The following is an 11338-nucleotide window of genomic DNA, read 5'->3' as shown; positions in this document are numbered from 1 at the left end:
CCCAGAAAGTCATCATACGTTACGTCCTTGTCCCAAACTTCAACCTTCAAACCAAAGTTTGTGTCCACCTTCATGAGAAAATTAATCAAACAAGATTTAAAATTTGTATCCTTCCAAATGTTGTTTTAGGTTTGTGAATCATAAACAGTAATAAGGAAAATTTGACAAATTCATAAAATATTTGTTAAAATCATATTTTACAGTTTTTAAAATTCAGATTGGAAAATTTAAATTATTTAAAATTAATCTGTGATAGAGACACACTGGTGAATTCCTGGGGGGCACTCACAAATCACTTTTTTTTCTCCTAAGGTGTTTGACAGATTTAATCAGTTTATTGATGACTTTTATAGGCCCATCCCCCGAATTATTTTTGTTTGGCTGTAAAACAATCTAGAAACAAGTACCTATATAGTTATGGTTAGCTGAAGAATGGCTCTGTGAATAGTGGAATACTTGATTGTTTTCCCAAAATCTATTGAAATCTGGGCACTTCCCAAATCAAATAATAAATCATGAAAAACTCCTTCTCAGCATAACCAACTTATTGCAGGTTCTTCTTCTGCCTGCACAGAGCGTTTCATTAAAGCACCTTATAATCCGGTGCGCCATAGCCCATTGTTTGGCAATTATGGATTTGTGTCTTAAATTGGGACAAAAACCAAAGCAATCTGAACTCTTGATAAGTTTTAGGCTTGAAAAGTACATCAACTCTGCTGACTGAGAGGCCAAAAGATTTCTGATCTATAATAAGGGTTAACTGACCTTTTCCAGATCATATTCAGCGTTCCACTGGGGGTTGTTTGACTTAATCACCTCAGTCTGCCGATAGCTGGAGCCAAACCACATTTTTGCATAGCTGTGAGTAGAAACAAAGAAAGAAGAGCAAAAGAAGAATTATTAAGTCTGCTTGATGTACCACCTCCAAATTGTAATCCCTGACCACAGTCTATTCACCTCTCAGTCTGGCCAGTTGTATCTCCTTTCAGGTCCCAGGCTCGCACAATGGTAACCCTTAGCGTCCCCCTCCAGGCTTGCAGAGGACAGCAGTTGGAAGCCAGATTAGAAATGTTTGAACCACAGTTTGGCTCATTGGGCGATTTTTTCACAGCATTGTCCTCTAAGTACTGCTCAATGGCAGCTTTCATCCCTGTCTTTTGTGTATAATTTGTCATCAGCTCGTAGATTGGCCGGAGGGAGTAGGAAACAACATCTGGGTGATCCTTCAGTGTCTTCAGCCAAGTTAGAAAACCAAGGGAGTCATTATGCGTGAGTGCAAACTCTCCCAACCAACCGTTGCCTCCTACTACGTCTGTGTAGTGTTGGTGGAGTCCAGAGCTGTATGTAACAGAGAGACCCTGGTTTTGTAAGACCTTGTTGCAAGAGTCTCTGTTACCAGATAGTTGCAACTTTCCTAAGCCGACAGAGAAACCCAGCGACAAACAGGAGTGGACCTGCAGGACAAGAAGGGAAAGAAAATGTCAACAAATATCTGTATTTTCTAGTCCTTACATTTTCAAAACAGGCTTGTTACTTTTGGTTTGAAATATTTCAGGGAAGTTATTATTTTCCGACAATGCAAGCTTTCAAACATCAAACAGACTTGAGCATAAACTGTAACACATGAAATTCAATCCTGTATTAATCACCATGTTGCAAAAAAAAAAAAGAGAGAGATGTAAGAGGCAAAACCGTGTGCCATAGTCAGGGGCATAGCTGGGCTGGGCATCGGGCATACCGGCCATTTGCCCGGTGGGCCGATGGGGATTTTTCGTTTTTATGGTCCGACGTTTTTTTTTTGTTGTTGTTGTTGTTGTTTTCTTTTCTGAGATTAAAGTCCAAATTCTGACTTTTTTCTTAGAATTCTGAGATTAAAGTCAGAAAGTCAGTGATTAAAGTCAGAAAAAAAAGAGACGTGCCCACTTTTTTTTTTTTCCAGTGGCCCTAATCCTCTTCCGTAGTCTCAGAACCTGACTTCAGTTTAAGAGATGAGGCTTGAGGTGGGGAAGAAGTTAATAAGGTGGAAATGAGGGTGGAGCGAGACACAATGAGAAACAGATTATAAAAATGGTCATACGTAGTTTTCATTTAAAGATCACAAATAGGTCTTTCAAAGTAACTTATAAGCAGTGTAGGGACTAACGCGTTATTAAGTCATGCGTTACAGTTATTATTGTGGTAACGAGCACGGTAACTAGTTATTATGCCAAAATCAGGAACGCGTTAATCGTTACTGGGATTTAGACAGGGTCGTTATTCGTTACTTCGTGTGGTGGCTGTCACAGAGCTTCCACAGATTCAGTAACATTAGCAAGTGGTGGAGGCCAGCAGGTGGATGAGGGAAAGGGGAGGCAGGAGGAGCAGAGACTCGAGGCGGCCGCTGGTCCGAGTGTGAAATGAACTTCAGGTAAGAAGTTATGATCTGCAGTCTATCTGGGTCAGATATAAACCAAGTTTAGGTGGAGTTTATTTTCGTTATGCTGACTTTTTCGTACTAGGTACTAGCTAGCATGATGGAGTTTCTATACAGCTGGGTGGGTGCTATGATGTTACTTATGTTGAACTTTATTTTGTTCATAAGGTTAGTTAGTAGAGTTGCCAACCATCCTGTAAAAAACGGAATCGTCTCGTATTCAGAGAAAATATTACGCGTTTCGTATTGAGGTGATTAGGAACGCGATTTGTCCCGGACTTCAGCTACAATGAAAAAGACACAAAGCTGGAGTTATTCTGTCTTTGCTGCACAGCTGCCTCTTCTCTCATTCTCTCCCCCTCCCTCTCCTGTTTCTACTTCAGTCAGGAAACTGATCAATGATCAGCTGATCGGCTTTTCTCTCTTGTTTTGTTTATCGCCCACTTTGTGCCAGAAATCAGAAACCAGCGGAGGTCGCGTTAAACAACAGCAGCACGTTTAAGCTTGATCAGCTGTTGTTAGAATTTATTTAATATTAATTTCTAGGATCAGCTGATGTTTGCTGGAGCCACAGCTGTAAAAGCTGCTGGTCATGATATTGGTTTGGATATGTGGTGAGAGGGAAACATGAAGATGAAACCAGGAGATGTCCTTACTGAATCATCAGAGCTGAACAGGTGATGGAGAAACAGGTTTACCTTTAGGTGACATGAATGAGTTGAAGGGAAGTTATGAACTGTTTCTGAGAGACAAATAACACCAGGATCCTTTTTTTTACATAGCTGGCAGCTGGTAACTGTGCAGGGGCGGGTATAGCAAAGTTTTGCCAGGGGGGCCAGGTGGGACATTGACAGGGAGAGGGGGGCACAAAGAAGTACTTTTCTTTCTTATTCTCATTTAAAATGTCTCGCTTTTAAAAAATAATTATCTGAATCTTACAACAAACGATTGATAGATTGATGCATATATACCATCAAAACAGTGTACATCACTGTCACAACAGTGTTTGTTTTCATTCAAAGGCTTTATGATTTTTCCTATAATGGTGGGCCGGTCTCTAGTCAAAATCCCCGGGCCGATTTTTTGTCCCAGTCCAGCCCTGGTCAGGGGTTAAAGTGGGGCAGTGTTTCTCTTTTATTTTTGTGTTTCTTTGTTTTTTGGCACAACACCGCAACTACTGCAGCTGTCCATTAGTTGCGGTTGTGGTACTTCTGCATTTAAATAGGCCCACAGAAGACGAGCAAGCATAAAGGGAGTAACAGGTTGTGGCAGGTAATTTCAAATGCAACGTTTCTATCTGCTCAACAAACATCAGCAAACACATAAACTGTGTGCAGTTTGTCGCACAGTGTGTTGCTAGCTAAAGGTCCAGCTAATGTATTTCACAGGAAGAGATAAGAATCAGAGCTAACTTCACTCAGAGATGGAGAAAGATAAGAAAGACAGGACAAGAGAGGAGGAAGGAAAGTTAGATTTAAAGCTAAGGACTGCTGACTGACGCTCGATAAACTGGAAATTTAAAGCTTACATGTCCTTACAAGTTGTCATGTTGTTAAATTAGAAAAAAAAATTAAAATATTATTAGTATTATTTAAAAACTGCATGAAAACACTCTGCAGTTTAGTGAAGGATAAACAGGTTAGTTTGGTGTACTGTGATGGGTTTAAAGTAAAGAACAGTGTATGACTCGTGCACAGTGGCTGTGGCGCTCATGGTTACATCAATTATATAAATAGTGTACTGTCATTGTAGAGGATGGAAATCAGCCAAGACAACTCATGAAACATCTGCTGACATTTTATTCAGTTGTGTATATTCTCAAAGAGCACTGATTCTCTTCCCTACGCTGAGCCACTACAACTCATTTTAGGGTTGCCCCACCCGCTGAATCCCACTTTAACCTCTGACCTCTGTGCTCATTTTCCTGTTTAGAGACAAAGTCACCCTCTTTATTTTCCTTCTTTTTGTCTGCTCATGTTCTGCTTAACAGATTCAAGCTGAGTACATATATTAGAATTAAAATTTGACTAAAGCAAAGTTTGTATTCTCCTGTACTTATTATTTTTATTGTTACATTAATACACTGTTTAGTTAGTTCTGCACAAAAATAGCTGGTGCCTTGAGGCAACTGTTGTTGTGATTTTGCATTATATAAATAATGAGCTTTATGTATGTACCTCATTTGAGGTGAGTCCATTCAGGGAGGACAGACAGGTTCGTGCAGCTGTGACTCGCCTTAGTCGACCACCAAGGTGAACCTGTAATGTGGTGCAAAGTTGGTGTTATAAATGCTTTTTTTTCAGTTTTTATTTTTAAATAAGGTAATTCACAGTGTGTGTGTTTTAACCTGGCGGATGTAGTGCGTGCCATAGGTGTGTATGAGCTGACTGTACTGAGCTCTGGTGGAGCTGTTGTAGAAACCTGGTAGCTTAGCTACAGCCGAGCTGAACTCAGAGCTGAGAGGCGCTCTGTCTGATACTCGGTAACTGGACACAAAAGGGACAGATTAGTAAATGATCTTGACAAACTATTCAAATAAAGATTACAAGACAACCTAAATTTATATGACTATTCTGGGTTATTCAAAGCCTACCCATAATGGTTGCAGGTGACCCTGTGTGTGCTGAAGGTGTGGCGGTCCTCTTTTGTCCTTTCTGAAGCAAAGTTATAGGCAGTGGATTGCGTTCCTCCCACATCCAGGCCAGCAGCCACAGACTTCTCTAAATTTAGGCCAACCTGTTATAATAAATGAGAAAACAAATGAATTAGTATGTGGTCAAATACGGGACTTCACAAAAGTGCTTGATTTTCTTTCATGTTTTACCTCACCAATACTGAGACATTTTGTGATGTATTTTTCCAGATCCTAATTTATGTTCAAACATGGCCTCAGATTTCAAAGTGCAAAAAACATGCTGGCAGTGGGTTGATGGACAATTTTTCAAAATCTAAACTTTGGACCATAAACCTTTTTATGTAAATTAGAGATACTCCAGCAAAAAATTAAAGGTTTCATGATTTGAGGTGGAATTACCCTTAATTCATCTTTTTAGCAATTGGAAATAAAATGAAAGCCAAAGTACATATTTAGGCACTTGTCTCACACTTATCTAGCTATCTGTAAATGTATCCATCTGTATGTAAAATTATATTGTGTTGAAAACCCTAACCCTAAGTAAATATAGACTGCAGTTTTAAAATTATGAATTCCTACCTGGCCTACTGTGAGAAAGAAGCTCAGGTTCACTGGCTTGTTGTCAGCGGCCACTTTAGCTGGTTGTTGTAAAATCTGTGGGGAGCAGAAAACATCAGCCATTAATCAGGCTTTCATTTCACAAAAATGAATCAGTTGATTTCTCAATGCCACAGACACTATCATACTGTACAGGCACTCATAATGAGACTTGAGTCCTCTGAGATCTGAGAGGAGACGGTTTGTATGAACTAAACCATGAGAAACAAAGTTAATCTGGACAAACTGACATACAAAAGATTAACAAGCAACCTGACAATTATTTTAAAAATCAAGGTAAAAGGTAAATGGATGCAAATAACTTTGTTTGCAAAACTTGTGCATAGGATTTTTAAAATTGACAATTTATATTTGCATTTTAAGTTATGAAATATGATTCATTAAACATGTTTGTGGTTGTTACAGTAAAAAATATAACTTTTTCTACTCTGATTTTATGGTTTTTGTATGATTTTAGATCAATTGTGTTAATACAGTATGTCAAAATGAAAACATAACTGTAAATTCAGACACGTGAGGTTGTGCTGAAAAGGATGGTTACCAAACAAGGCAAAGTAAATAGTTTTTGAGGGTAAAATGTGGAGGGAAATTCAAAAGTAGCTAAAAATGGCCAATTAACCAACCCTCTGGGGTCCAGGGTCCAGCATTTTCTCGTGCACAGGGTCTATTTGGACTAGAGATGGACCGATCCGATACTGACCTAAATTACTGGATCGGATATCGGCGAGAAATAAAAATGTAATCCGATCCATTAAATATCAAAAAAGCACCTCACAAAACTTGCGACACGGCGTAACTTTGCTCATAACCGTAGCACGTCGGAGCAGTATGCATGACGTGATAGAGCGGCTGTGTGTATTTGTAGCCTCGCTACCAAACCAGCATTTCATCTCTGAGGAAGTTATCCCAGAGAGAAGTAAAGCAAGTGTGTAAGTTCACCTCTGAATGTTTGTAAAGCATTCCCATGTTAAGCTTAACAACCGATATATGGAGCGACTGCCTCTTCTCTCTCTCTCTCCCTCTCCTGCCGCTACTTCATGAAATTGCTTAATGATCAGCTGATCGGCTTTTCTGTCGCGAGTCCGTCTCTCTTCTTTGTTTTTGGCCCACTTTGCACCAGAAAGAGGAAACCAGCGGCTGAACAACAGCAGCACGTTTAACCTTGATAAGCTGTTGTTAGAATTTATTTAATATTACTTTCTAGACCAGGATCCTTTTCTACGTAGCTGACGGCTGGTAACTGTGCAGGGGCGGATCTAGCAAAGTTTGGCCAGGGGGGCCGATAGGGCATTAACAGGGAAAAGGGGGGCACAAAGACATACTTTTCTTTCTTATTCTCATTTAAAATATCTAGCTTTTAATAAATAATTATCTGAACCTTACACCCAAAGTTTTAATCTGATGTAAAATGTATAGAAGTCCATTACTGTATATAGTAACTGTTAAGTCTAATATACCCTAGTAAGCTAGTACTTTTTCCTTTGGGAAAGTACCATCTGTGAATTCTGCAATTCTGTTGAAGAAAGATGTTGAATCTATTTAATTATTCTTGAAAAATAATTTATTTCTGAGCATTTTTTTCACCCTGCATCAAATTAAAGTTGATTACATCAATTAAGCATCATGAGGTGGCGGGTGGGGGGTGGTTCCCTTTTTTTTTTTTTTTGCTGGGAGTTTGCAACCCTATTAATTAGGTTGCTTAATATTTCTGCTAAGTACTCTTTAAAATACCAGAATAGGGAGGATGGAGTAGGTTTAGGTTTATTAGATTGATCAGTGTTGCTGAACTATGAAATATTTTGGGCGCAGTGTATTTTTTACATACAGGTATAACAGAATAGCTTTAGTGTTGTTGTTTATTTAAACTTGAGTATGAACTCATACAAAATGCAGCAATATATTAAAAAACAGTTTTATTGATTAAAAAACACACTATATCGGATTCATATCGGTATCGGCAGATATCCAAATTTATGATATCGGTATCGGTATCGGACATAAAAAGTGGTATCGTGCCATCTCTAATTTGGACACGACCATTGTCAGTTGTTGATTTGTTCTATTCTCATTGTATGACGAAATGTAACAGCTGTTTGTCAGCTGTTTGGATACTATGCGCTCCAGATGTGTCCGTTAAAAATTGTAATCGTGATGACCGCATTAACGCTGACAGCCCTATTAACTAGCTGTCTGCAAGTTCAGTATTACTGTGATTTCTCCTCTCCTACTTTCAGAAACAAAAATTAAAATTAGAAAGAACAGAAAGGCAAGAGAGATTATTTAAATTGGACCAAAATAAAAACATAATGTGGTGATGTGAGAGCTATGATGCTAGAGTGAGAGCTCCAACTGCATTTGAGCTAGTAATCATACCAAAAAGGTGGCTCATTGTCCTACACTTTAAATTTGGTTTATAAGAAAAGAACATTTCATTTATATGAAATCTTGCATTCTACATATCTGATTTTGTCTTGAGTTTACTTCTGTGCGATACTGATTTTTTTTCTTTTCCTTTTTCATGTTGGATCGTTTTGACCGAGGACAGAGGAAACATGGAGAAGAGGTAGTTTTATGAATTGTGTGCTCATTTATTCCTTCTGGATTTTCTTTGTATTAATAAAAAAAAGCATGTAAAGAGTAGGATTTCATACATTTATAGAATTTCAACCAAAACAAAGTAAACCTGCTTCACATATTCTATTTGGTTAGTCAGGCTGCAAGTACTTCTCAATTTCAGTAAGAATGATTGATTATCATTTTATTTGGAAATGGCTTTTCAGATTAGGGCTGCCACAAACAATTATTTTAAAAGTCGACTAGTCACCGATTATTTTTGCGATTAGTCGACTAATCAGATCATGCATCCATTGGATGTAAAACGTACAGCTTATTGCACCAGCATGCATCTGCTCTTATATAACTATCATTAGAATACAGCTTGAAGTGTTTAAGGTATGTGCTAACTAAAATAAAGACAAGATGATAGTGTATTACATTTTAATGAAATTTGCAGGTTGTTTCGGTGAAGTTTAATAAACTCCTTGCTATCTAAAATATAACGGGACACCGGAGTATATTCTCGAGCATCTCACACTTCTGATAATCAGTTGTCTGCTTGACGTTTATTCAGCTGTGTGAAAAACTATAACTTTAATCTCAGCCAAACCGATTTACTCAGGAACAAACAAAATACTAAAAAAAGCCAAACAATAACATTTTTAAGTTATCTAAGTGACTCATATATGTTTAACCTGAGTAGCGAAAGACGGCGGTGGGTTTGAAAACGATTTGCCGGGAGTCCGGTGTTCTCACCGGTTCTAGTGAGCCGTCAACCCCAGCTAGCTATCGAGCTGGTGGGTAACAGACGTCTCCGAAAACGTCGGAGCACTTTTGAAAATATGTGGTGTCTTGATAAACTGAGCAGATATTTGAGGTTTACACAGTTACATTCTTGCCTGAAAATATGTTAAACGTTTATTTTGTGCGCCAAAAAGAATAATAAGAGTAATATTAAAACTAACTAGCTGCCGCCATTGTCGGAAACTGAGCAGGGCCGCGCTATGAATTCTGGGACAGAGCTACTTCTTGTTCTTCGGGGTTTAACGGCAGCTGGCATCCTTGTGCATGCGGTGCTGCCATCTTCTGTTTCAGTCCGTTATTACACTCTTAAATCCTACTACTTATTACTGTCATGGTCTCCGTGCCTGCCCGGCCGGCCCACAAGGCTACATTTGTTGTTTCGGTTCTCTCTCTCTCGCTCTCTCTCTCTCTCTCTCTCTCTCTCTGCCTGGGCGGAGCTCACTGTGGGCTCCCGCCCTTGGCCCACACACCTGACAACAATCACCTGTCATCACCGGGAGCACTATTTGAGGCTGGAACACAGATCCTCTCGTCGCTGGATGATTGTACTACTGACGTTAGTGTTCTCACAGCTCCTGTGAACTTGTGCTTTGTGATTTGTGATTAGTTTGTGACTTCCCTCCTCTTCTGCTTCAGACCTTCCCTCCCGGACCTGCGACCTCCCTGCCATGTGAACGTGTGTGAGTGTGGGCAAGAAGACGCGAGCGAGTGCGAGAGAGCTACCCTGTGATTCCCTGGAGTTTTGGATTCCCTTCACTGTATATATTGTGCACTGGTGCCGTAAATAAACTGTTTTTTGGAGACATCTAACCGCTCTGCGCTTGAGTCCCTACAACCAGATCGTGACAATTCCTGCGTCTTTTGTGATCTTACAAAGCCTCAAACGACGCGTCGACTATTAAATCAGTAGTCGACGATTTTGATAGTCGACTAATCGTGGCAGCCCTATTTCAGATACATTTTTTTGCCAAGAAAACAAGTTTGTTTAGGGTTTTTGTTTTGGGTTTTTTTTGGTTGCTTTTTTTAAAAATCATACTGCTCTATAACCCCTAATGGCTTACCAGTGCAAGAGTCTTTGGGTGTATGGGCCTACTTGCTTTACTGTCTGAAGTGTGGATCAGATCTGATATTTTTTATTAACAGTTTTGCCCAAGATTTTAAATACATGTGAAATAAAATTTGTGTTTTTATCATAGCTGACACTGATCTCCATATTATATTGCTGGTCAATATACAAATTAAGTTATTATTTTTATGATTGACATATTCTTGTCTTTTTATATCATTTCTTCATTGGTGAACAATAACAGGGAATTTCTGGCACTTCTGGAACAAGTAAACTTACTGTGGAGAGCTATTTGTTCCAGATGTGCCACATGGAGAAGGTCTTCAACTCTAATGATTTCCTTTTTTTTTCCCCTCAGGGGAGCAGCAAAGAAGAAAGGTAACAAAAACTATTGCAAAAATTCTGCAATGTCTTCTGATCATCTGCTTTAAGGTTTATTGTTCTAAAAAATAAGTAATAATCTTTACTTTTGTGTTGACAAAGATAATTTTACTGTGTAAAATTAGTCAAATGAGGATTTTTTTTTTAAGCTTCACTATGACTGAACTCGAATTTAAAAAAAAAACACTTTTTTGCTCTTTGGTCAAAGGCTCAGAAATGAGCTGCATGTTTTGGGCATTTAGCCATGAAACATACAGCTTTGAATAATAATTTACACCTGAGTTGTCAATCCATGTTGTATGAAAACATTTTTCAAAGTGTTAGATTTCTTGATATAAAATTTCCATTTCTAATGCAGGTATAAAATTCCAACCTCACATTAATTGTAAATTGAATTCTGATTTGATATGAAAAATCCTGCTTGCAAGCTCAAGAACGTGGGCTGATTCTGCTTTCATTTTCATTTTCTTTTTCTGCCAATATTAGCAGGGAAAGTTTAATATTTATACATGTATTAACACAGACTTTGCTACTCTCTTCAAAGTTGCTAAGAATACAAATGTGGAGTTGGAAATAAGTAAAATATGTCTCTTTTAAAGTAGCTCAGAGTAAGTCATTTGTGTTTGCAGGAGCAGCAGCTCCAGGTCACCGAAATGTAAGTGACAGAGTCTCTCTAAGTGTCTTTGCCTTAAAGGGGTCTGTTGTTGTGATTTGGTGCTATATTATAGCTATATGATAATAATAAAACTGATTTGAATGTGTTAGTTTATTGAAATTAGCCTTCACATTTTCTTCTGTTAATAACTGTTGAAGAAGTAATATCTATTTTTCTTTCTTTGGGGGGGAAGCAGACTACAAGCACATC

At 38.5% G+C, this 11338-nt stretch overlaps 2 protein-coding genes across 2 annotated transcripts; both read right to left on the bottom strand.

Annotated features, from left to right (window-relative positions):
* Positions 1-741: 741 nt before the first annotated feature.
* LOC109198446 (perforin-1-like) lies at positions 742-4126 on the bottom strand. The gene is made up of 3 exons (XM_019353917.2): positions 4067-4126; positions 958-1454; positions 742-859 (listed from the first exon to the last, which is right to left on the bottom strand). The coding sequence occupies exons 1-3, from the start codon at positions 4124-4126 to the stop codon at positions 757-759; spliced, it is 660 nt and encodes a 219-aa protein (XP_019209462.1). The 3' UTR covers positions 742-756.
* Positions 4127-4509: 383 nt separating this feature from the next.
* LOC109198448 (perforin-1-like) lies at positions 4510-6304 on the bottom strand (the record flags this gene model as incomplete). The annotated part of the gene is made up of 5 exons (XM_019353918.2): positions 4510-4671; positions 4761-4899; positions 5007-5149; positions 5628-5702; positions 6290-6304. Coding segments are annotated over 5 exons (465 nt in total), but the record flags the coding sequence as incomplete, so codon positions are not given.
* Positions 6305-11338: the final 5034 nt, after the last annotated feature.

Source organism: Oreochromis niloticus, unplaced genomic scaffold (genome assembly GCF_001858045.2).
Source record: "Oreochromis niloticus isolate F11D_XX unplaced genomic scaffold, O_niloticus_UMD_NMBU tig00008056_pilon, whole genome shotgun sequence".
NCBI lineage: Eukaryota > Metazoa > Chordata > Actinopteri > Cichliformes > Cichlidae > Oreochromis > Oreochromis niloticus.
Note: the sequence above shows the minus strand (reverse complement) of the source record. Positions and strands in the feature narration are given on the sequence as shown.

Bases quoted from the DNA above. Each gene is read 5' to 3' on its own strand.
- LOC109198446 (XM_019353917.2), bottom strand. From the start codon at position 4,126: ATGAGCGCCACAGCCACTGTGCACGAGTCATACACTGTTCTTTACTTT. The intron at 1,455-4,066 runs GTACACCAAACT...CTTGTCCTGCAG, and splicing joins TTTACTTTAAACCCATCACA to GTCCACTCCTGTTTGTCGCT. The intron at 860-957 runs GTGAATAGACTG...TTCTACTCACAG, and splicing joins ACAACTGGCCAGACTGAGAG to CTATGCAAAAATGTGGTTTG.